This window comes from Microchirus variegatus, assembly GCF_963457635.1.
Source record: "Microchirus variegatus genome assembly, chromosome: 11".
In the NCBI taxonomy this organism is placed as follows: Eukaryota; Metazoa; Chordata; class Actinopteri; order Pleuronectiformes; family Soleidae; genus Microchirus; species Microchirus variegatus.
Genome location: NC_139812.1, coordinates 23,072,994 through 23,098,211, shown reverse-complemented (window position 1 = coordinate 23,098,211; position 25,218 = coordinate 23,072,994). Strand labels below are relative to the sequence as shown.

General features: G+C 41.0%; 1 protein-coding gene across 1 annotated transcript; it reads left to right on the top strand.

The window, feature by feature from the left end:
• Positions 1-4,315: 4,315 nt before the first annotated feature.
• Positions 4,316-24,868, top strand: ogdhl (oxoglutarate dehydrogenase L; the record flags this gene model as incomplete). Its single annotated transcript, XM_083897437.1, has 22 exons — positions 4,316-4,558; positions 5,166-5,336; positions 6,212-6,314; positions 9,499-9,614; positions 9,688-9,842; positions 10,385-10,531; positions 10,615-10,705; positions 11,233-11,412; positions 11,497-11,625; positions 11,904-12,083; positions 12,547-12,699; positions 14,071-14,173; positions 14,256-14,384; positions 15,205-15,355; positions 19,849-19,976; positions 20,053-20,231; positions 20,318-20,389; positions 20,828-20,953; positions 23,052-23,124; positions 23,205-23,368; positions 24,516-24,670; positions 24,742-24,868. The coding sequence occupies 22 exons, from the start codon at positions 4,316-4,318 to the stop codon at positions 24,866-24,868; spliced, it is 3,075 nt and encodes a 1,024-aa protein (XP_083753563.1).
• Positions 24,869-25,218: the final 350 nt, after the last annotated feature.

Below are 25,218 nucleotides of genomic sequence, written 5' to 3'. Positions count from 1 at the left end.
TACCCGAGCCCCAGCATCGACTGAACGAGCTCTGGCCTCGCGTACAGTCGATTTGTTTTGGCAGAGCCAACTGTTGATGCTGCTGTGAGCCTGACTCACCTAAACATTAACCTTTTTATTTTTTTTTGATGCCTCTTCGGGGGGAAAGCAAACATTTATTCGGACATTGACATTGTTACGTCAATCGAATCCTACATATGATTAACACGGATGATGATGTTTTCACAGATTTTGTCTCATTTTCTTTCAGATGCAGCACAATTCCACCAGGAACAGGCAGCTGGATAATAAGGACTTGTTTCTTCTTTCTTTTTTTTACCGTACAGGAGAAAATGTTCCAAACAACCTGGTCCACTCTTGTCCTGTATCGTGATGTAATTATTCTAAACAGGATGTAATTTAACAGCGAGCCCCGTTACCCAGCGGCTCAGGTCTTTTCATCGATGAACACTATTAATAAAATGCCAGAAAGCAACTGGTCTTTACTCCATCTTTGTCAGGCGGCAACGCCACGACGACAAAATGGCATTTCAGTTCATAATTGCCTGACCCTGTGTTCTTTAGGTCAGGCCCAACATAAATGCAAAATACCAAAAGAGGAGAGAAGAAAAAATCATGTTTCAGGAAACAGCTGTATTATTGTGGGTTTATATGCAATATGTTGTGGTACATGTTATTAAATGGGTAAAATAGACATTCTGTGATGCATTTATGAATAATAATCTGCACTAGTTTGTCTGCTTGAACCCTCTCTTCCAGTTTCAGCTGCTTGTCGTGATGGATAACACTATTTCCTCCTGTGCCAGTGAGTATGAATGATGAAAATCTAGATTAGGAGAGGAGGAGGAGGAGGAGAGAGACTCGAGAGAGGAGAGGGGAGGCCCAATTATCTTATTGTTTAACCCACTCAAGGTAGCAGCCCATCAGTCTGAAACCACTTGCTCAAGTGACTCATGTTCAGCCTTTTATAAAAGTTTAATTGGCTTGTATAATTAACAGTGAAGACATATGTGTGATGTAACTTTTTTTTACCCCTTGGGAACCTTCTCTCATCAAAACAAACATTTTTATGTAGGAAAACATGGTCCTAATGAGGCAGAACTTCATTTTCGAGGTCCTGGTTGAGGTTATGGCTAATTGTGGTCAGGTTGTGGTTATGTCTGTGGAAAGGTGTGTTTGTGTATGTACTGAGGCCCTGAAGTGACACCTTTAAAGCTCCAGTGTGTAAGAATGACTGACATTTGATGATGAGATTGCAGATTGTAACAAACGTAGAACTCACTCCTGCTCACCGCTCCTTTTCCCAAGCACACAGGGGAACTACAGTGGCCGTTTTTCATCGTTTTTTTCGTAATGAGCTTCCTCCTTATAACGTGAAATATAGATTCCGGAGAGAGTTTGTCCTTTCAGGCTGCCGTAGAAACATGGAGGCCTCCGTAAAGCAAGGCCCTTGACAAAAGTACATTTTAAAAGGCTCATTCTAAACCTACAAAAACTAAACCATTTTTATTTCAAAGTGTATGTACCCTTTATTAAACAAAGCACCACAAACCATATGATTAACAGATGCTTGAATTGTACTTTTAATACGATGGGTCTGCAGACGCTTTTCCATTACACAGTTGTGGCACTACTCGGCTCTGCGCTACTCGGTCTGGTATCGGGTATGTGTTGTTTTCCATTTCCATTACTAGTAACGAGCAAGGCAGCTGTTTTTCAGGGTCTACTGAATCATTGGATTCTGTTCGATTAAAAAGATTAGTCCAGTGATTCCTGCATGACCGGAGACTGACTCCGTTTGACACAGTCGCTGAGCTAAAATATGGCTGAACGGGTTGTGGTTCGACTCGCGATTGCCGGCTTTTGGCAGTGTCTGTTAAATATTGAGAATTTAGACGTTTCCTTGGAGATTAACAAGTTTTAAGTCTTTCAAACTGATCTAAAGTTCGGCATTGTTCAGTTTGAGTCTTGCGTCGGACGTCACGCTCGTGACTCTTCCAGTGACGACACTCTCTGCCAATCGGGTCGCTTGTATCCTCACCAGAGCAGGTACCAAATAAAGCTGTAGCGGGTACTATCACTAACGGGAAAAGCAAAAGAAACGAGTCGAGTTGAGCCGAGTCATGCAGGAACTGTATCGTGGAAAAGCGCGATAAGTCTCTTCCACTCGCCAAGCATGTTGGGGGAACTACGGTGGCCTCTGCCTACCATAAAGGATGATATTCTCCAGCTTTTAAGGTGTGAAAAACAAACGGAATATGGCAGCCGCCTCAAAGTAAGACCCTCAACATGTTTAAATGCTTATTCTAACGCAACTGCACCCAATTAATGTATATTTTTAAGTGATTAAAAGACGTTGGACAATATTTGTTATTTTTAGTTGAAAGTGAAACAAAAAACTGTAACTATAAATGAATAATTGGATTAGTTTCCTGTGTGTGTGCGCGTGCAAGTGGCAGCACCACCTGACCCTCGTGGTGCTGGTGGGGGGTGGGGGCGTGTCTGTGAAGACGTGGCTGCAGCTCTCGGATCTGTGTCACCTTCACTGACTGACAGTGTACCTGTCCCTCTCACAGCACTCGGCTGATGAACAGAACAGTGCTGTGTTCAAGGTAAATGCAACTTCTACAAAAAAAATGATGCATACCTGTGCACATTTTGCGTCCTTTTCTCGTGATTGTGCAGCGGCACAGAGACGAGCGCAGATTAACGGTGATTATTTGAGCTGCGGAGGAGCTGGAGGGGGATTAGTGTGTCTGTGGTGAAGCAGCAGCAGCAGCAGAGTCAGAATGAAGTACGCACGGCGCGTTTGTGCAGTGATCTCTGCAGCCTGAAGCAGAATGATCCTGCTGAGCACTGAGGAAGTTAAAGCAGCAGCAGCAGCAGCAGCGTTTATATGAACAGTTTCCATCACACTTTCACGGTCCGACTGTCCGCGTTTACGCGCTCCGTGCGGCTCTGGAGACGCGTCTTTTGCGCAGAGCACAGGCCTTTACGTGACTACATCACGCAGTCCTACAGTTGTTTAAAACAAACACACGCAGCCAGCAGTGATTTGTGGAAACTCCATTTTTAAAGTCTATGTGCCAATAAAGGTCATTCCATTCATAACGGTAGGGTTTGACGTCAAATTGTTGATTACAGTGGAATAAAAAAAACCCTAGTAAAGGCGCAAAGTACAATAACGACATAAAGTGACATGATTTTTAAAATAATACTGATATTTTTTTAAAAATATCAACTCCACTATTTTACGAGATTTAAAATTGTTTAAAGGTGCCATATGTAAGAATGTGGCCAAAAACAGTTACTACATTCAAATTCAATATACCAAGGTCTTTTAGGTTTGGTTTTCTGACGTAATTGGCAGCTCGTGGTTGCTCGGCAGCTAAGACTCTACTGACTGCAACGACTGGTAGACGGCGGTAGGTGGCGCCACATGCCAAAACATGATTTCAAAACATAAACATGATTTGCAGTCTGCAAAATATTTTGTTTAATGCAAATATTTTGTCTGTACTGTTGTTGTTGGTGAGTTCAGTTTGTTATATGAACATTATTCCTGAGTCTCTGTCGCATATTAGGAGGATTTTATGGCCGGTTGCTTTATATTTATTACATAATGCACCTTTAAAAATCCTGTCTCTGTGTCCCAATCACCACTGAAATCTAATCAGTTATTTCCCACTGGCGTGCATAGACTAGATTTGGAAGGGCAGGGGGGCAAAAATTAAAGGGGAACCTACTGTATATACAGTCATTTCCCATATTTTCACACACCTCTGAACACCTATACAAGGACATCCTTTACAGCACAGAGAGGACACCCTTTGGGGAACCATCATGTAGGGACAGTAGGGAACTTCCCCTCTAGTTTCAGTAGGGAACTTCCCCCCTTTCCCCTCTAGAAAGATAACTTTATGTCCACGAGGAAAAAGCTTGACGTAGCTTAATGTCCGAAAACAACAATAGTTAATCACCAATTTCATCACGGACGCCTCTCGTCGTGCCCACTTTCACCTCTCCAAAAATCAAAACAGAAACCCCAGTATTGTTGTCTGCGTTAAGCTTTTTTGCTCATTATAGGAGCCATAATATTGGGGTTTTGTGTTGGTAAATGAATGCATGTTATAGCATTGCTGTTAAAAAGAAGAGGAAATTACTGGGTACATTCAGATTCCTACTGGTTGTTTTTGCCCTGTGTTTTTACCCATGGTGCTCAAAAACAGACTAAAACAAAACCTCGTCTGCAGAAAAGCTTTTGTGAGAGCACTGCTAACTGTTTCTCTCTCTCTCTCTGCGCACCACTACAGCCATGAGTCAGCTCCGAGTGTTGGCGCGTCTGCTGAGGGGTGGATGTTTTCCCGGGAGGAACCAGTGGTTACGAGGAGGGCGTGGAGGCGTCCCTGCTGCCAGGCGCTGCTGCTGGGCCGACCCCAGCAAGAGAGGCTGCTCCTCGTCTGGCCCTGCGCCTGTTCCGTCAGCGCTGGCCAGTAGCTCCAGCTACGTGGAGGAGATGTACTACGCCTGGCTGGATGATCATAAAAATGTCCACGAGGTAACTGTGTGCACCGTGTGCCATTAATTCCCATAGATCATAGCACTACCGTTCAAAGGTTTGGGGTCACCTATGTGATTTTTTTTTGTGTTTTCCATTAAAAGTCCGACTTTTATTCATCAAAAGAGTTGCAATATGAATACAAAATATAGTCAAGACATTGACAAGATTAATAATAATGATTTTTTTTCAAAATAAAGAACCAGCAAAAGTGTTTCCAACTGTGCTAACATCATCGCACAAGGGTTTTCAAGGGTTTTCCAATAACCTTCTAACGCCATTAGCAAGCAATGGAAATGGGCCTCTATACACCTATGTACATATTCCATTAAAAACCAGATGTTTGCAGCTAGAATAGTCGTTTACCACATTAACAATGTATAGAGTGTATTTCTGATTCATTTAATGTTATATTCATTGGAAAAAAAGGTGCTTTTCCTTCAGAAAGAATGACATTTCTAAGTGACCCCCAAGTTTTGAACGATAGTGTAAGCAGAAGAGTAACAACAACAACATCTAAAGCTCACCCATGTAGTACACTACAGCTTTGAATAAGAATTAGCCAAATTAATGAACCCCGCTACCTGTTTTTCTCCTCGTCTTCCAGTCCTGGGACGCCTTTTTCCGTAACATCCAGGCCTCCAGCCCGTCTGGTGAGGCGGACGAGCAACGCCCCTCCGCTCTGCTCCACGGTCGGGTCATGTCCCGCTCTCCAGACACGGCACAGAAAGTGGTGGAGGACCACCTGGCTGTGCACAATCTCATTAGAGCTTACCAGGTATCAGCTGTGACACACACACACACACACACACTGAGACACAAACATGTTTATGTTATTTACAAATTCAAAGATTGATTCCGTATCCCTTGGGCATCCGTTTAAATCTTGCATGTGTGTTGAATTAAGGTATCGTCTGTCTTGAACCACAACAGACTGACTATTTGTATCTCCTGTGTGTGTGTGTGTGTGTGTGTGTGTGTGTGTGTGTGTGTGTGTGTGTGTGTGTGTGTGTGTGTGTGTGTGTGTGTGTGTGTGTGTGTGTGTGTGTGTGTGTGTGTGTGTGTGTGTGTGTGTGTGTGTGTGTGTGTGTGTGTGTGTGTGTGTGTGTGTGTGTGTGTGTGTGTGTGTGTGTGTAAAAACATGCATCAAACAAAATGAACTTGCCATAACAGATTGCAACTGGCAACAGGAGCTGTTTATACCGCGTGTACTTTTTTTCTCCTTCTTTATTAAAAGGAATACACAATTTGTTTGTCGCCGCACGAGGTTATGCAAATTGCTAGATTAAGTCGAACCCACTTACTCTGGAAATATCAAAGAGACTACTTAAGCAAAACAGGTGGTAACATTTTCCCATAGCCCTCAAATTAATTCCAGAAACTATCTGAGGGATTTATTAAATTCGTTCTTTTGGCAGCGGCGTCACGTTTATTCCCAGCCCGTCGAGATCCTGGTGGGAATGAGTGCGCGTGTGCTCGCGTTCGCACAAAAGCTTCACAGTGAGCGGCTCTTTTCTCCGAGAGGTCGACCTGTAACCGAGTTGTTACTTTAATCTCCACGTGTTATAATCCACACATGTTCTTTTTCTATTCTGGTTGTAAATTCTCTTATGTTTTACCTGATTCTTTTTCCACTTCCTTCTCTCCGTGTAGATCCGTGGTCACTACGTCGCCCACTTGGACCCTCTGGGAATCCTGGACACTGACCTGGACTCCTTCGTCCCCTCGGACCTGATCACTACCACCGATAAATTAGGTACAGAAGGATTTATGTATAAAGATTTATTTATTTTTAATGAATTGAGGAAACATATTTTCCTCACGCCTCATGAAACACATTTAGTGACATCTAATTGTGAGACATTTGTACACTCTTAGAAATAAAAGTGCGAAGTAGAACCATATAAGGTTCTTGGGCATGTCCTCATAGGAGAACCCTTTTTGGCTCCAGGTAGAACCTTTTTAAAAACCCTTTATTCAGGAAAGGGGTTTTAAAGGGTTCTCTGGATCAAAATGGTTCTTAGTGGAACCATTAGCGTTACCAAGAACCCTTGAAAAACCTTGTTTTTCAGAAGGAAATGGTTCCAGGTAGAACCTCAGCCCTTGTAGAACCCTTTTGGAACCCTTATTTCTAAGGGCCAGTTTTATTTTAAAGTGATTATACATTCATGCAAACATACTTATTGCTAATATAGTACATCTTTTGCCAATTAACTCTCCTTAATGTTACACACTGGACCTTTATAAGGTTGTATTCATTCGAAAACATGGCAAAATTTAAATATTGTGATTTTATTCTTTAAAGGCGCCATATGTAAGAATGTGGCCAAAAACTGTTACTACACTCAAATTCAAAATACTGAGGTCGTTTAGGTTTCGTTTTCTCCGCCATTGTAGCTCAGACGTAACTGGCAACCCACTCAGCAGCTGGGATTCTACTGACTGCAATGATTGGTAGACGGCGGTAGGTGGCGCCACATGACAAAACATGATTTCAAAACATAAACATGATTTGCAGTCTGCAAAATATTTTTTTGAATGCGAATATTTTGTCTGTACTGTTGTTGTTGGTGAGTTCAGTTTGTTATATGAACATTATTCCTGAGTCTCTGTGACATATTAGGAGGATTTTATGGCCAGTTGCTTTAGATTTATGACATAATGCACCTTTAAATACACACAATATTGTGTCTAATGATGTGTTTTGTGCTTTGACTGTGAAATGTGGAGTCAGCCTGACGACAGTATGTACAGTATGCTGATGAGCTTCCACTACAGAAGGCCTCTCTTCCTAATTAACTCAGCATACATGTTGTGTTCTCCCGTTAAATGCAGATTATTCTCTATTACAGGCTTCCACAACCTCCCTTCTCATCCTTTTTAATTATGAATATTTTATTTGAATTTATTCGTAGCCTACATTATACTGTACACACCCAGGAGATAGTAAATAGTGTTTAAGTATATATTTAAAAAAGGACATGTATGGGTTGTTTAACCCAATGTTTTGTCTTTTAATCTCTGGCTCTTGACATTCTTCATTTCATTTACCGGAATAAAAAAAAGTGACCACAGAGAGCGATGGTAATCTTGCGAGTAAGGAAGAGACGTGGGATGTTATCGGCGTATGTCAGGACATAGCGTTGCATTACGTATCGTCATCAGTGCTGCGGCTCCATAATGAAAGCTAATGGCAGCCTCCGTTGCCCCGTATTCAGTCAGCTGAAGTCTATTCTGGGCCCTTTTATCTTTCCCCGAGTTCCTAATATGATTTGCACCTGTCTCCTCTTATGTTTGCTGTGATCTTGAGGCTGTGCAGCCCTCTCAGGTGAGCTTTTTATCAGAACACAAACCTGCAGAACAGTCTGTGGAGCTGCTGCAGATCCTTCACAGCTCACCGTTTGCCTCGCTCCTCCAGCCAAACTCTGTTTTTCACTTTGTTTTTTTGTCGTCATATCGATCAATAGTCCCATTTACTGGGGCTGCTGCTCATTATACATTTTGGTTTCCAATTCGTCTTTCTCGTTATTATTCTTCTGATAGATCAATTAGTCGCTATTTTAATGAGGAAATATCCGTCACCGTTTCCCACAGCCCGATGTGACTCCTTCAGATCGACAACTCTCACACAACCCAAAAATATTCATTTTTGCAATGACCTGAAACAGAGCAAACTCATCGACTCTTTTTTGTAGCAGGAACAAACAATTTTTCATAGTTATGCTTGTGCTCCACACGGCTAAATGAATCATCAGCTGGTCTGATAATGGATTAAACAGATTTAGAGGTTTTTTTATTACACTTAATACAAGCTTTCTGATTTTTCAGCTTATTAAATGTGAATATTTTCTGGTTTCTTTGCTCCATTTGACCAAAGAAAATCATTAAAACTGAAGAGACATTTGAGAACATCATGATTTCCAGGTTTGGTAACACTGAATATTTTCTAATCTCGGAATGCAAACATCTTCTAATCTCAGGATGCAAAGATTTTCTAATCTCGAAATTCAATCATTTTCTAAACTCAGCATGTGAATGCAATGTGAATATTTTCTAATATTGGAATTTGAACATGTTCAATCTTGGAATGCAAATATTTTCTAATCTCTGAATGTGAATATTTTCTAATCTTGGAATGTGAACATTTTCTAATCTTGAAATATGAACATGTTTATTCTCTGAATGTGAATATTTTCTAATCTCTGAATGTGAACATTTTCTAATCTCTGAATCTGATTTCCAGGTTTGGTAAACACTGATCGGCATATTTCCTACATTTTATGGACCAAATTAATCTAGAAAATAATTGCCAGATTACTCGACTCTAAAATATAATCTTTAGTTGCAGCTATAGAAGCGAGACAGTTTGGAGTCGGACTGAATAACGCAAAGAAGCTCCGGTGAAAAACTTTCAGATGTGAATTCCGCCGATCAAAAAACACCGTTGTTCAACTACGTAACAAGATAACAAGCCTTTTGTCCCCACCTGACTGCCTCTGCACTACTGCTGTATACACACAAACGCTCCCTCAGTCAGGCCTGATAGTATTGCTTGACAGAGTTCGTTTTCAGATGAAGGAAACGGCAGACAAATAATAATTATTACTACATTCAAACGTCAACAACAAAAAATACTCTACTCTTTCTGCTCTTATCACCTGAAAAAAGCTGTTATAATAAATCTGTCATATTTCCAGTTCTTTAGTTAAACTCAGATGACGGCAGATGAATGTTATTATGCCGAAAATGATGCGTTCAGGTGATCTTTGGGTTGAATCTCTGGATTTTTCAAAGCCGTGAAGATTTGATTTTTCCATTGAAACAAACAAACCTGTTTCTAGAGCGAGGTTCTGCTCAAAATCAGGATATAAGAGACTTTATGAGTGTTATAAAAATGTGTTAGGCCTGCCTAATCTTATTCATGTTTGTTATTATTCTAGGTTTCTATGGTTTCGATGAGTCGGACATGGACAGGACCTTCCAGCTGCCACCGACCACCTTCATCGGAGGAGACGACGCCACTCTTCCCCTGAGAGAAATCATTCGCAGACTTGAGGTGTTTATGCGTTCATGTGATTGTTTTCTCAGCGATGAGGCAAAACCATAACGCCACAACTCTTTATCCCCAGTCGTCGTACTGCGGTCACATAGGAGTGGAATTCATGTTCATCAACAACGTGGACCAGCGTCAGTGGATCCGTCAGAAATTCGAGACTCCGGGCGTCCTGCAGTTCACCAGCGCTGAGAAGAGAAATCTCCTCGCCCGCCTGGTCAGATCCACACGGTCAGCAGTGACTCAACGTTTTCCACACTTTACTGTTTACGCGAGCGCTGACAGATCCATACTTCACGTTTAGTTATTGCTCGCATCAGGGCCTCGGCGCAACATTAACAACAAAGATTTCTGCACGCCTGTGTATTTGGAAAGATAAACACCCCTCGTTCTTCATGTGAGCTAATTTTCCTCTTTGATAAATGGTGTTGGAAGTTACTGTAACTTATATCGGCAATATATTGTGTCGGCGTGCGGATTCTTCCCCTTTGAGATATTAATTACTTGTTTGTTCTTATGTCGTATCGTAAATGAATTATGTGCCGATTTCCTGTTCCACGCAGGAGAGCATGAGGGTGCTGTGTGGAAATGTTTGAAACCACGGGTGCTCCAGGTTAAAAGGGCTTTATTTTTATGCTTAAGGACATGGTTCTCAAAGTGTGGTATGGGTACCACCAGTGGTACATGAGCGTCCTTTGGTGGTACCTGGAGGAAAATCAAAAATACTGTTCTACTGGTGGTGGAGACTTTTCAATTTTGATTTAACCGTTTAGGTTTGAGGACTTCCTGGCCAGGAAGTGGTCGTCGGAGAAGCGCTTCGGTCTGGAGGGATGCGAAGTTCTAATCCCTGCTCTGAAGACCATCATTGACTCGTCGAGCGCCGCCGGAATCGACAGCGTGATCATGGGGATGCCTCATCGGTAACGCCGCGTCACGTCTCCTTCCGCCTCTCGGTGCCGCGCAGACGTGTCTGATGTTGTTGGTTTTGTCATTTCGTCTCTAGAGGTCGACTGAACGTCCTCGCTAACGTGATCCGTAAAGACCTGGACCAGATTTTCTGTCAGTTCGACCCAAAGTTAGAGGCAGCTGATGAGGTAAGGAAACTGTTAATTGGGAGTATAGAATTCACTTCATACATCATTCCTATTTGTTATGTATTTTCATCAGTTTTCATTCGTTTTCAATTTTAAGTTTGGCCAAGAACTTATCAACTGCCTGTTTGGTTTTATTGTACAGTATTTATGTACCGTATATACATCAATGTATATATATATATATATATATATATATATATATATATATATATATATATATATATATATATATATGCAAACTTTAAATTATATGGATATATATATAAATGTGTGTATATGTGTGTATATATATATATATGCGTGTGTATATGTGTGTATATATATATATATGCGTGTATATATGTGTACATATATATATATATATATGTATATATATATATGCGTATATATATGTGTGTATATATATATATATATCTCGTATATATCTGTGTATATATGTAAATGTATATATGTATTCATGTGTATATATATATATATATATGTATTTGTACGTATGTACTTTTGTTACACCACTTCTGTGCGTGTAGGGTTCGGGCGACGTCAAATACCACCTCGGGATGTACCACGAGAGGATTAACCGCGGCACCGACAAGCACATCACGCTGTCGCTCATGGCAAACCCCTCCCACCTGGAGGCGGTGGACCCTGTTGTTCAGGGAAAAGCCAAAGCTGAGCAATTCTACAGAGGAGACACTCGGGGGAAGAAGGTAAGTAACTACAACAGTTTTGTCACACGAGTGTAAGCTGCTTCGTCTCTGATATGATTCTTTTTTCTTTTTCTTCCCCCCCAGGTCATGTCCATCTTGATGCATGGCGATGCTGCTTTTGCTGGACAAGGAGTTGTGTATGAGACCTTTCACTTAAGTGAGCTCCCCTCCTACACAACACATGGTACAATCCATGTGGTGGTCAATAACCAGGTATTTGGAAAGAATGCAGACATTCAATTCATGTACTAATATCATCACTGATTACTATAATACTGATGTTCTACTTTATTTACTTTAGTTCTCTTCGATTATCATCAAAAAGAAGTTTGTTTTTAGTTAAATACAGATTAAAGCAGATTTATTTAAGGAAATAAGCCAGGTACAGTAAAAACAATTAGCAAAATGAGACAATGTAATTTAAATTTGAGAGTAAATATATAAATGTAAGAATATTTATGTATGTTCATTATCCGATCGTTGCCTCCCAGATTGGTTTTACCACTGATCCTCGAGTGGCGCGCTCCTCTCACTACCCCACCGACGTGGCCCGCGTGGTAAACGCCCCCATCTTCCACGTGAACGCCGATGACCCCGAGGCCGTCATGTTCGTGTGCCGCGTTGCCGCCGAGTGGAGGACCACGTTCAACAAGGACGTCGTCATTGACCTGGTAAACCGTCACCGTCAGGTTCTAAAGGGTCCCCACTAAAATTTGCCGCATGTGTGATTTTGTACGTGCGGCATACTGAGGACCAGTGAGGGTTCTTAACCAACAAAGTGAGGTCATTTTTACAAAGGGGACATTTTGGCCGGTCCTCACTTTGTTTTCATTGAAATCACGTTTTTCGGTTGTTAATATGAGGTCCTCAATTTGATACAAAAACCCGTTTTCCAGCCCTGGTGTTTCACACACTTTTTGCTCTGGGGCTCCACCTGTAGACATGTTATGGTACTGCACCCAGTAGTTCTATATAGATGTCAGTCATGAAGTAGATATTTGTATTTGTGTGATTTACAAAGTGGAAATGATGGTCCTCACTTTGCCAGCATTTTTACCTGGTCGTCAGTATGCAGCAAGTACAATAATGTGTGTGTGTGTGTGTGTGTGTGTGTGTGTGTGTGTGTATTTACAGGTCAGTTACAGACGTTTTGGCCACAACGAGATGGACGAGCCCATGTTCACGCAGCCGCTGATGTACAAACAGATCCACCGGCAAGTGCACGTGCTGAAGAAGTATTCCGACAAGCTAATAGCCGATAGTGTGGTGACGCTGCAGGAATTTGAGGTTTGTGATTTAACACTGTTGTTTTTTGGTGGTGGATTTCGCCACATGTGGGTGAATCTTCCCCATTTAATCAACATTATTCCATTAACTTATCCTGGAGATACAGTACTTCAAGTATTCTGGTGTTTTTCTGTTCACAAACCCTTAACCCTTTATGGTTCGCACCAAGAAAAAAGCTAAAGCATTTTTATTATTTTATTTAATATACTTATGATAACAATAAGGTGAAATTAGACTACAGTATTTCAGATATGGGCCTACATTGTACCGCAGAAGAAGAATAACGTCCATTGTGGAGGTGTTTTGTGACAAATCTATTGTTAAACATTGTTAAAACAATGTTTTGATCATGAGTAGCAGTGCATCCACCGTTCCAGAGGGGGGAGCTGCACTTCTGAGAGCTGGTGTGCTAATTATGTCACTTCCGAGTATTGGCCAATCACAAGACAGTTGGGAAGGCTCTACGCTGGCTGGCCAATCACAACACAGTCTGTCTTCTGGGTGTGAGATTTCAGTCTGAAACACCGCGGCTGAGGAGAGCTTAGTAAGGAGAGATTTCTATCGGCTCGTTTACAGCAACTAGGAGGTTTTTGACCATAAAAACAAGTTAATGTATGTAAGTAGACCTCTGTAACTAACATATATGTGCAACAGGACCACTCTATGTGAGCTTTAAAGTGTGGTCGACCAAATGGTTGAGTAGTACCTTAAAGGGTTAAAACGCCCTGGTTTTACTGAGGTTTTTTTTCAGATATATGATGAATAAAACTGAATTTAAGGCAAACTGGCCGTAGCACAGTGTTGTTAAATATACTGTATGTTGGTAGCCGCTGCTGCCCACTGGTATCTGTTGCACGTCAGCGTATTAAATCACAACGGCTTTCAAGTAAAAATATGTTGTGCCGTCGCGACTGTATTGCTGTGAGTTTACTGACGAACCTTCCGTCCTCACAATCCCTCAAACGGAGAATCTATTGCTCAATGGAGCTGAAGTATAAAGTAGACTTTCAGGCTCCATTAAACGGGAGCGCTCCATTTCTTCATCCAACACATAAACATCCATTCTGCACCTTTTCTTTTTTTTTTCTTTTATTTAATACCACATGTCGGAGAAATAGTGCTGTGCCTCTGTGGTGTTCCCGTTCATGATGGACATTGTTTGTTTTTTTTGCTGTTTGGAAATCGTCTGGAAAGCTTCATTCGTTACGGAGCGAGGCCGAACCATTACAGCGGGTGGAGACATTTCTCCTCCTGCTGTGTTTTTCTCCCACTCGCTCTGTCTTTGTTCTGCTCTCAGCTGCACACCAGTTTTGGGTTTTGTCAACAAAAAAAAATCCCATTACACAATACCCAATATGTTTTTTTATGCAGGAAGAAGTTGCCAAATATGACAAAATATGTGAGGAGGCGTACACCAGCTCCAAGGATGAGAAGATCTTGCACATTCGACACTGGCTCGACTCTCCTTGGCGAGGTCTTTTTATTTTTGGATATTTTCCTTCTCTTTCTGATAGTTTTTCTTTATGTGAAGCTTCTCTCTCTCTCTCCTTCTTTAGATTTCTTCACAGCACAGGGAGAGCCCAAGAGCATGAGCTACGTGTCCACCGGCCTGGAGGAGGAAGATCTGCAGCACATTGGCCAAACTGCCAGCTCAGTTCCTCTGCAGGATTTTAGGATCCATCCTGGTGAGTCCTAGTTGATTTTGTCCAGGGAAAATAAAACACCTATAAAGTTACAATGACAGAGGAGTACATGTTAATGCAGTAAGGGATGCATTTCCCTAAATAATGTGCTTAATCTTGTAAAATATAGACCTCTTCTAACATGAGGGTACCGCCGATTACCGTATTTGCATTACCGTTATTACTCAACGGTTTGTGCAATCGAAAAACATGCAACAGTTTCTGAAAGCTGAGAAGTTGCACGTGAAAACCAACATTGTGGTTATTGCAGTAATTTCACTTGCACCTTTGAATCGGCATCTTTGTCGCCAGAGAGGAGAGAGTCGGAAAAAAACGCCCGTACATACTGTAGTTTCCATTTTTTGGCCTCCAGACTCCAAAAAGACTCCAAAAGTGCTCTTGGAAATGTGTTTTATCCTGTTCAAAATGTATAATTTAACACCCAAAATCTGTTGTTCTTGTACAGCTGCAGTGTATTTTCTCTACAATCAATTTCCATTTCCAAACAACAACAATATAAGAGTATAAATGCAGATATATAATAAACCTATATTCCTCACACTGACTCATACACTCCAGTTCTTCACCTTTGAAGTGAAAGTTTTGTCATCTTTTACTAGTTTTATTTATTTATTTACAGTGATTGCATTATAGTTTGGCATCCACAAAGTGAGTTAACCTTAAATTGTTGTATTGCACAGTATCTTTTTAAAAAAGAGGCAGATTTTATGTTTTTCCCCCGTTTCATTGCTCTATCTATAGCTCCGTCCTTTAGGTGCCACCAGACCACTGTGTTTCCTAACTCTACCACTTGTCCGTGCAGGTGTGTCTCGTATCCTGCGCGGTCGATCCGACCTGGTGACGAGTCGTCAGCTGGACTGGGCGCTCGGCGAGTACATGGCCTTTGGTTCTCTGCTCAAAGACGGCATCCACGTGCGACTCAGCGGGCAGGACGTGGAGCGGGGCACCTTCAGGTGAGTCAGCGAAACTCAATAAGAATGGCTTTTTTTTTTTTTATTTCAAACCTCTGTTGCCTGTGTTTGAATGATCCTCCTCCTCTGCACGTATGAGGAGCGTCTGCTGCCACAGCCACAGTGAACTGCTCTGCTGTACTGAGCAATCCTCAAGGGTGCGGGTTAAATAAAGAGTGCTTTAAGTTAATTGATTTCTCCCATTTAGATTTTTATAGCTTGTGAGTCCTTGTTGAGTCATAGTGTCTCCTCTCCTCTGAATGAGCTCACACTTGGACGGCAAATTAGCGTTATCTTTATTTATGACGACATATTTCAGTGCTGGGCGATTTTCAGATTTTCTCACATTTTGACATTTGTTAATCTAGATTAATATTCTGACATTTTCTTGAACTTGAGCAAACATAGATTTTATCAGGAGAGCCTTTTAGTTAAATGGTTTAATTCTGTTTTTCCTTCTATTTTCACACACAAATAACCCTTAACTATCACTTTAATTTAGAGCTGAAACAATTATTAATCGATGACTAAATTAAACGTCAACTATTTTGATAATCGATTAATCGGTTTGAGACATTTTTCATGATTAAAACAAGATTTCTGATTGTTTTAGCTTCTTAAATGTGAATATTTTCTTGGTTTATTTGCTCCACGTAACAAAGAAATCATTAAAACTGAATCATTTTGGTTTGTGGACAAAACAAGACATTGGAGAACATCGTCATTTCCACGTTTGACAAACACTGATCAATGTTTTTTAATATTTTTAGGCATTTTATGGACCAAACAATTAATTGAGAAAATAATCGACAGATTAATTGATTACGAAAAATAATTGTTAGTTGCAGCTCTACTTTAATTCATTGTTTTTTTTCCTATTTTTGTTTTAATGTGCCAAAAAGAAGTTTATGTTGCACTAAAGCTAAATTTAACACATCGAGGTAAAAGTAGACGTAAGAGCAGCTGTGCTGAACCGCATAAGCGTTTACTACTGTACCTAATAAAGAGACCACTGAGTGTAGAACGGTGAATACTGTGTCACCCAGCGTGAAAATGATCCAAATGTTCTGTTTTGTCTCAAAGTGACACGTGTGTTGTGTGTATATCAGGGTTAACAGACCTGACCAGAGTTAAAGGGTAACAGAAAAAAAAACACACAACACTCTCATGAGAATAGTGAATGAAGGAATAGGAGGGTGAGCGGCACACAGCGAATCTGTCAGCCACGAGACGTCGGCACAGTCTCCCGAGATCTGTGGAGCCCACATGGCGTTGTCATGGTATGGAGGGAACAAGTGACACATGAGCAAAGCCAGTTCCCCCTTTTTCACTGAGCCTGTCTCGTCTGTCCCTGATCATTTCTCCAGCAGCTCATCTTCACTGACACCCCTCTACCCCCCCCCCCCCACCACCACCACCACCACCTCACAGCGACATACATCACACTAACTAACCAGAGGCTGCAGCGCTGCTTTTCTCCTATCGCCCTCGCGCTCACCGCTGACGTCTAACTCATTTCACTTCCTCCCTTCAATAGGGCAATTTCCCTGACCTGAGACGAGCACTACATGTGCCCTGCACCTCTGCCTCACAGGTGTGTTATCATTGTTTTGTTGTCATCGTGCTTCAGCTCTACTTTAAGGGCCTTTTATCCCACTTTTACAGCTCGGTTCTTTCTTTTTCACGCGCGGTTATTTCATCCCCCGCTACTCTAACTCTGTTTTTCGCGTCTCAGGAGCTGAGCATATTGGCACGTCACACTCGAGTGGACCTGCTCGCATTTCTATGATGTACGTTACAACGTGGACTAATGGATTCAGTTGTTGTGTTTGAGTGGGTTGTGTGTGCTTTCCCCGACTAATGGGGCCCCCAGGCAGAGGAACTCTGTTGGTTATACTCATGTGTATATGTATGTATGTATGTGTATAAATGTATATGGATATATATATATATATATATATATATGTATGGGTATGTATGTGTGTATATATATGTACGTATGTATATATATATATATATATATGTATGTGTATATGTATGTATGTATATATGTATGTACGTATGTATATATATGTATTTATGTATATATATGTATGTATGTATATATATGTATGTATGTGTGTATCTATATGTATGTGTATATATGTATATATATGTATGAATCTATGCATATATGTATATATATATGCATATATGTATATATGTATGTATGTATGTGTATATGTGTATATATATATGTATGTATGTATGTGTATATGTGTATGTATACATGTGTGTATATATGAACGTATATATGTGTATATATGAACGTATATATATGTATATATGTACGTATGTATATGTATATATATACATATATAAATAAATATTTGTGTACATGAAGAAAGGGGGTCCCTAGTTTATGAGGTAATCCCAGAGAAAGACCTCACACTTTAGCTTGAGCATCAAAGGGTTTTTCCCAAAGAGAAAAAACGTATATATCCTGCGTATGTGGAGCAGGTGGATCAAACAAAAACAATAATGCACACACTCTCTGTAGCCGTCTTCCCTCATTAGTCCATAATTATGGACTCACATCATGATCACCTAGGATCTTCTCTGAGACAGTGCATCACTTTCAAGATAATAATCAATAGATGTTTGCTTATTTCCTACAGTTCTTCCGCCTGACAATTACATAACCTCTATCTCTCTCTCCCTGATTCTCTTTCTCTGTGTGTGTGTGTGTGTGTGTGTGTGTGTGTGTGTGTGTGTGTGTGTGTGTGTTTCCTCTCAAACACTGACCTTGTGAGGACCAGTTGTCCTCATGGAGACCAAAATCGGGTCCTAATGAGGCAGAACCTCATTTCTGAGGAACTGCTTAAGTTTAAAGCAAATTAGGTATTAATTAGGGGATAATGCATTATTTAAGATGTCCACATGACACCCTGTGTCCTAAGAAGGGTTGCTGTGGAGACCTGTGTGTGTGTGTGTGTGTGTGTGTGTGTTGTGAGAGTGATGTTAAAGGGCTTTAAGTGACTGTCTGATCGAGCTGGTTTTCAAAGGTTGATTTCTGCTCTGTGAGTGAACAAACTGGCAGAGCCTGTTAACGCTTTGTACTTTGCTCCCGTCAGCTCTGGTTTGGACTCATTCGCCCTGATGATCTGAACAGAGCTGAGGTTCATTTTCCATCAAGTGGTGTTTGTGTGTTGTCAATTCCATCAACAGCTTTTAAGACGACGTAGAAACCCCTGATAATCATGTGTCGCTGTAGGTGTCACACACTTCTTCCCCCTCCTGAATACTAGTTGAGGAATTATTATTTGCCGAAATTTCAGTAATGGATCACAAGCTACATTTTAACATTTAAATATGGCATTTAAGGCCCCTGTTTCATTTTTTCCTACTATTTAGTTCTCTGTTATTTATTGCTGGATTATTATTATTTTCTGAGGAAATCTGACGTTATGGATTAAAACACACCACACCTGGTACATACAGTAAATCCACTCCTACTTTAAACTTTATCACTTAATCACAAGGGAGACAATCTCAGGGAGTGGGAGTGAAGTACTGTTTAGGCGGCTGTGTGTTTGTGCGTTTGTTTGTTTGTGTTTCCACACTTGCACTTGCCATTGTGACCAACAGAGGGCACCAGAGGCTTGTTGTGTGAATGGAGAGAAGTCTGCCATCTTTGATTGCTTTGTTTTTTTATGATATTGTCTGTAATTTACTGCCTAGCCCTAACCATAACCTCACTAAAAACATGTAAAAACATACCGATGGGTCATATTCATTCATTCATTCATTCATTCATATTTCAGACTTGTTGATTTTTTCCCTACACTAAAACTTGAGGTCCTTGATAAGATTAACCTTCAGTGTACCTGGACCCCCAGAGGTACAGCTTGTGAACAGGCAAGGCAGGCAACTGCTTGGGGCCCCGAGCTGATAGGGGGCCCCCGACACTCAGAGCCTGAGGGCTGTTTTTACTGAAATGTGCAGTGACCAGCCGCCTCCCCGTCCCCCTTAAACAACAATGAGCGATTTGCAATGACATCTCAGTAGGAAACCTCCCTAAAGGGGCCCCACCTCACTTTAACCTGTGTGAAGTTATCGTTCTGCAAGTTGGAAAATGAAGAGGATTATTTACAGTGTAATGCATATCTTTTTTACTCAGTTTATATAGTTTTTTAAAAGCTATTTACAGTTTTTTATTTTTCTTTACATTTATATTTTCATACACTTTTTAATTACAAGATTGTTCCATGTTATTTCATTCATTTTGAAACAAATTTTTTTTTGAAGTCATACATTTTTCGTTGGTGTCAGATTATTTGTAACATAATGGTGATGAACACTGGTTGGAAGGAAGGGCCCCCTGGGAATTTCTGCTTAGGGCCCCTACAGACTCTAGAATCGCCTCTGTGGACACCTGGAACTCCTGCACCTTAAGTCATGGTGCAAAGGTCTAGTTATGTAATTCACCTCTCTCCTGCCTCTCTCATGTACCACAGTCACCGTCATCATGTCCTGCACGACCAGCAGGTCGACAAACGCACCTGTGTTCCCATGAACCACCTGTGGACCAATCAGGCTCCTTACACCGTCTGTAACAGCTCTTTGTCAGAGTACGGAGTGTTAGGTGAGACTCAAGTACACAGTGATTTCTCTTTTTTTTAGCCTTGTTTTCGACGATGACTGTGATGTTTTGTTTTAAGGTTTTGAGCTTGGTTTCGCCATGGCCAGTCCAAATGCTCTGATCCTGTGGGAGGCCCAGTTCGGTGACTTTAACAACACAGCTCAGTGCATCATCGACCAGTTCATCAGCTCGGGTCAGGCGAAGTGGGTCCGCAACAACGGTATCGTCCTCCTGCTGCCGCACGGGATGGAAGGAATGGTGAGAATGAGAGGCTTTAGTTCAGTTTTGTGTTGTAAAAGGTTGAATTATTAATTAATAAGACTCTTCTCATCTTCTGTCCTCAGGGTCCGGAACACTCGTCGGCTCGACCCGAACGCTTCCTGCAGATGAGCAAAGACGACCCCGATCACTTCCCCGTGTGTTCACACGTACCATTTTTTTACGCTCTGGCAATTACGTAATTGATAAATGTGAGAGGGAACGATGACAGTGTGGTGCAGTCGTGACCGCTTAAGCGATGACGGCGGTTTAGCCTCTTCATTACGACCCTGCGGAGTGTCGGCTCTGAGGGTCGGCTCATCTGCGGTCACACGTTCTGTGGAGGACGTAACCACAGCAGGCTGCATCAGCAGAAGCTCAGCAGATTCATCTTCAAATGGGATATTGATCTATCTATTAGTGGGAGCATACTAATGTGTGTGTGTGTGTGTGAGAGATGCACTGATGCACTCAACTGTGATGGATAAAATCCTTACTGTTACCAACACTAACACGGATTTTGTGTACATTTCCTTTGTAATGATTATTATTCTTTCTTTTTTTGTTGTTGTTGTTGTTGTTGTTTTGTTACTCAGGAGTTCCCCGGAGACTTTGAAGTCCAGCAGCTGTACGACTGTAACTGGATCGTGGTCAACTGTTCCACGCCTGCCAACTACTGTCATGTGCTCAGGCGACAGATTCTGCTGCCGTTCAGAAAACCGGTGAAGTGTTGCGTCGTCTTTTTCTTCTTTTTTTGAAATTCTTTTTTTATTATGATTTTCCAGGTCCATACAGACAGTGATAAAACATATCTTACTTCACATTTAGCCAACTGCAGATGTACAATTGTAGCTCAATAAGACTCAATAAACAGTGTAATATACACAAATAACAATTTTTTTAAAAATCTAGTAACTCATTAACAAGAACTTACTCAACCAAATATTGGTGGTAACACCTGTTACCACATCTGTTTTCCACACCTTGGGCTCCAGGTGCCTTATTTCCAGTGAAGGACAATCTTAACGCTTTTAACTGAGACATTTTGGACAAAATGCCATGCTTCTAAATTTGTGGCGACAATTTGAGGAAGGCAACAATTTGAGGGAAGGTCCAGTTCGTCCCCGTGAGGGAGGATGAAGCGCAGCAGAGATTGTGATCATCTTCATCCTCCTCAGTGCTTGACCTCAAAAATCTCACACACAAATTCCCTTAGAAACACTTCAAAATCTCGAGGAAAGCCTTCCAAAAAGTGTGGAAGCTTCTCCAGCTGCAGAATTCCATACACTCTTAGAAATAAGGGTTTCAAAAGTGTTCTTCTACAAGGACTGAGGTTCTACCAGGAACCATTTGCTTCTGAAAAACCCTTTCCTGAATAAAAGGTTTTAAAAGGGTTCTTGGTGGAACCCTTATAAAAAGGTTCTACCTGGAGCCAAAAAGGGTTCTCCTATGAGGACAAGCTGAAGAACCTTATATGGTTCTACTTAGCATTTTTATTTCTAAGAGTGTAACAGAAGAGCAGAAGAAAGCGGTTGAATATTTTGTCCACTAAAATATGCATCACGTCCTGTGTCCTGCGTCAAATATCGATATTGAAAACCCACCAGAAACTTTTTTAAAGTTTTTTTATATATAGTTATATAGTATATCTATATAAAAACTTTATACATGATGTTATCTTCATGCTTTGTGGCTCCAGATTACATTTACTTGGGTGAAAAAAGGGCCAAAAATTGCATTTTTAAGACTAAAGGTTGCAGACCCCTGGACTATGTAAACACAAAAACGACCAAAAGAAAGAGTAGACCAGGGGTTCTCAAAGTTTTGATACCCGAGGGCCAATTTAGGAACCCAACGTTGGACTGAGGGCTGCCAACGGAAAAAAAGGGAAAAAAACAGAAAGAAATCCCATTTGTAATAATTTTAATGACCAGATTGCAGTTGTACAGTTTACACTTATTGCTCTGTATCCAGTAATGTCCAATAAACATTTAACAAGTTTAGTAGCTCCTGGATTAAAACTATCAACTGTAATTCATTGCGGGCCGACAGAAATGTTTCTGCGGGCAGCCATTGGCCCCCGGGCCGCACTTTGAGAACCTATGGAGTAGACTCTCTTCTTTCATCAGACGTCATTAACAGTGAACAGTTGTATTTGAATTGAAGCTGATAGACGTCAATGGAAGCCAATGAGTTAAAGTCCTGTATGTATGTATGTATTTGATTGTGTTAATACAGGCCGTGTTGGTTTAATGGTCAGGTTTCCAAATACTGTTGTCCATACTGTGTTTATGCTTAAACACACGCTTCAATTTGATCATTTCCTGCACAAATATGCTTCTGTGTTCTTATTCATGAATGTGAACGTATGGAGTCATCTCCATTTAACTGTAAAAAAGCTCTTTTTTCCTCTCACTGTCAGTTTTCAGCCTCTGTGAATGTCTTAACTGATCCCCTGTCGCTCTTAAATGCGACGCTCGACCAAGCGTGAGAAAAGTACTTCCTGAGCAAATTAGTGAGAGGCCCAATAGGGGATAATATCGTTTGTTTGTTTGTTTCGTTTTTCTTTTTTTTTTATGAAATTCCCTGAATTTCTGGACCTGGTTGGCTGAGCACAAAGTTCTTTTTTTTATTTATTTGATTGTTGAAGAAATGTTTTGTTTTCCCAGCGCTGATGTTGCATGGGTATATGTCGGCAACAAATTAGCGTGAAAGGGGATAAAAACTTTTATCTCTGGAGTTTTGTCACAACACGGATGACAGAATCAATCTGTTGTTTGTCAGTGACGGAAACTTTTTTCCTTTTTCGTCCCCTTACAGCTGATTATTTTTACTCCTAAATCCCTGCTGAGGCATCCAGATGCAAGATCTACTTTTGATGATCTCGCCAAAGGTGGACTTCTTTTTTCTTTTTCCTTGCATTAATGTGACATGATTTGAGTCGTAAGAAATGTTCATATTCAACTTCTGCAGGGACTAAATTCAAGAGGCTAATCCCAGATGAGGGTCCTGCAAGTCAGAGCCCAGGTCAGGTGACGAGGGTGATCTTCTGCACCGGGAAAATCTACTACGAGCTGGTGAAAGAGAGGAAACGGCAGAACATGGAGAAAGACATCGCCATCACCAGACTTGAACAGGTGTTTAAATGCGCCATATGTAACAATGTGGCCAAAAACGGTTACTACATTCAAATTCATAATACGGAGGTCTTATAGGATTCATTTTCTGACGTAACTGGCAACCCGTGGTTGCTCGGCAGCTGAGACTCTACTGACTGCAATGATTGGTAGACGGCGGTAGGTGGCGCCACATGCCAAAACATGATTTGCAGTCTGCAAAAGATTTTTTTTAATGCAAATATTTTGTCTGTACTGTTGTTGTTGGTGAGTTCAGTTTGTTATATGAACATTATTCCTGAGTCTCTGTGACATATTAGGAGGATTTTATGGCCAATTGCTTTAGATTTATTACATAATGCACCTTTAATCTCTCATTCCTCTCACTGAGCATCTGTAGTCTAAAAAGTGAGGCAGCTGGCCACCAGGGGGCGACTGCTGAGTGTAAAGAGAGCTCCAAGAAATGAGCTTTCACTTCTCACTTCAGTATCAGTAAATATATTTGTGTGGAATTAATGTTCTGAATCATGTCAGTTTTCTAAATGATGTTCCCATTGAGAGGAAACAGACCATAATGCACAGCATAGATGAATGGACACGAGTGTGATTGACAGGTGGTGCAATCCTGCAGGTGAACATTGGGTTTAAAAAGAACTCACATGGCGCTCAAATTGTGAATCTGTGTCCATTTTCCATAGATACTACTGTTCAAAAGTTTGGGGTCACTTAGAAATTTACTTATTTTTGGAGGAAAAGCACTTTTTTTTTTAATGATTATAACATTAAATAAATCAGAAATACACTCTATACATTGTTAATATGGCAAAGGACTATTCTAGCTGCAAACGTCTGGTTTTTAACGGAATATGAGGCCCATTTCCAGTGTTCTAATGGTACATTGTGTTTGCTAATGGCGTTAGAAGACTATTGGATGATTAGAAAACCCTTGTGCAATGATGTTAGCACAGCTGAAAACTGTTTTGCTGGTTCTTTGACGAAAGCAAACTATATTTTCTATTCATTTTGCAACTCTTTAGATGAATAAAAGTGTGAGTTTTAATGGAAAACAAACACACAAAAATTGTATAGGTGAGCCCAAACTTTTGAGCGGTAGTGTATAGTCTGTCACTCTATGTCCAAGTCAATGAACTCTTCTTTCCCTGCACAGATTTCTCCTTTCCCGTTTGACCTGGTCAGAGCTGAGGCTGAGAAATACTCCACCGCTGAGCTGGTCTGGTGTCAGGAGGAGCACAAAAACATGGGTTACTACGATTATGTCCGTCCACGCTTCCTCACAGTGGTGGCCAACAAGAAGCCCGTGTGGTAAGAGTCTCGTTCGATGATGTGCTCGTCACAGACTTGCCGGAGACAAACCAGTCGGTGTTTCTTTGCAGGTACGTGGGACGCGACCCCGCCGCTGCGCCCGCCACCGGCAACAAGTCCACTCACCTCAACGAGCTGAAGAGGTTCATGGACGCTGCTTTCAACCTGAGCGCCTTCACGGGCAAGAACAGGGAGTGAGACGTAGACAAAGAGGTGCAGTTTCATCTCCGGCCACCAAACATTGTCATTATTTTTAGTGTTTAAATCAGGGAGCAACACTTGATAAACCGCACATGAGAGAAGTCGAACTTAAGTTAAGTTATTTTTTACTATGGTCAATGTAAAGAAACATGAATCATACACTACCGTTCAAAAGTTTTAACATGTGTTTTCCATTAAAATTCACACTTTTATTCATCAAAAGAGTTGCAAACTGAATAGAAAATATAGTCAAGACATTGACAAGATTAGAAATAATGAGTTTTATTCAAAATAGTAATGTGCTAACATCATTTCACAAGGGTTTTCAAGGGTTTTCTAATCATCCA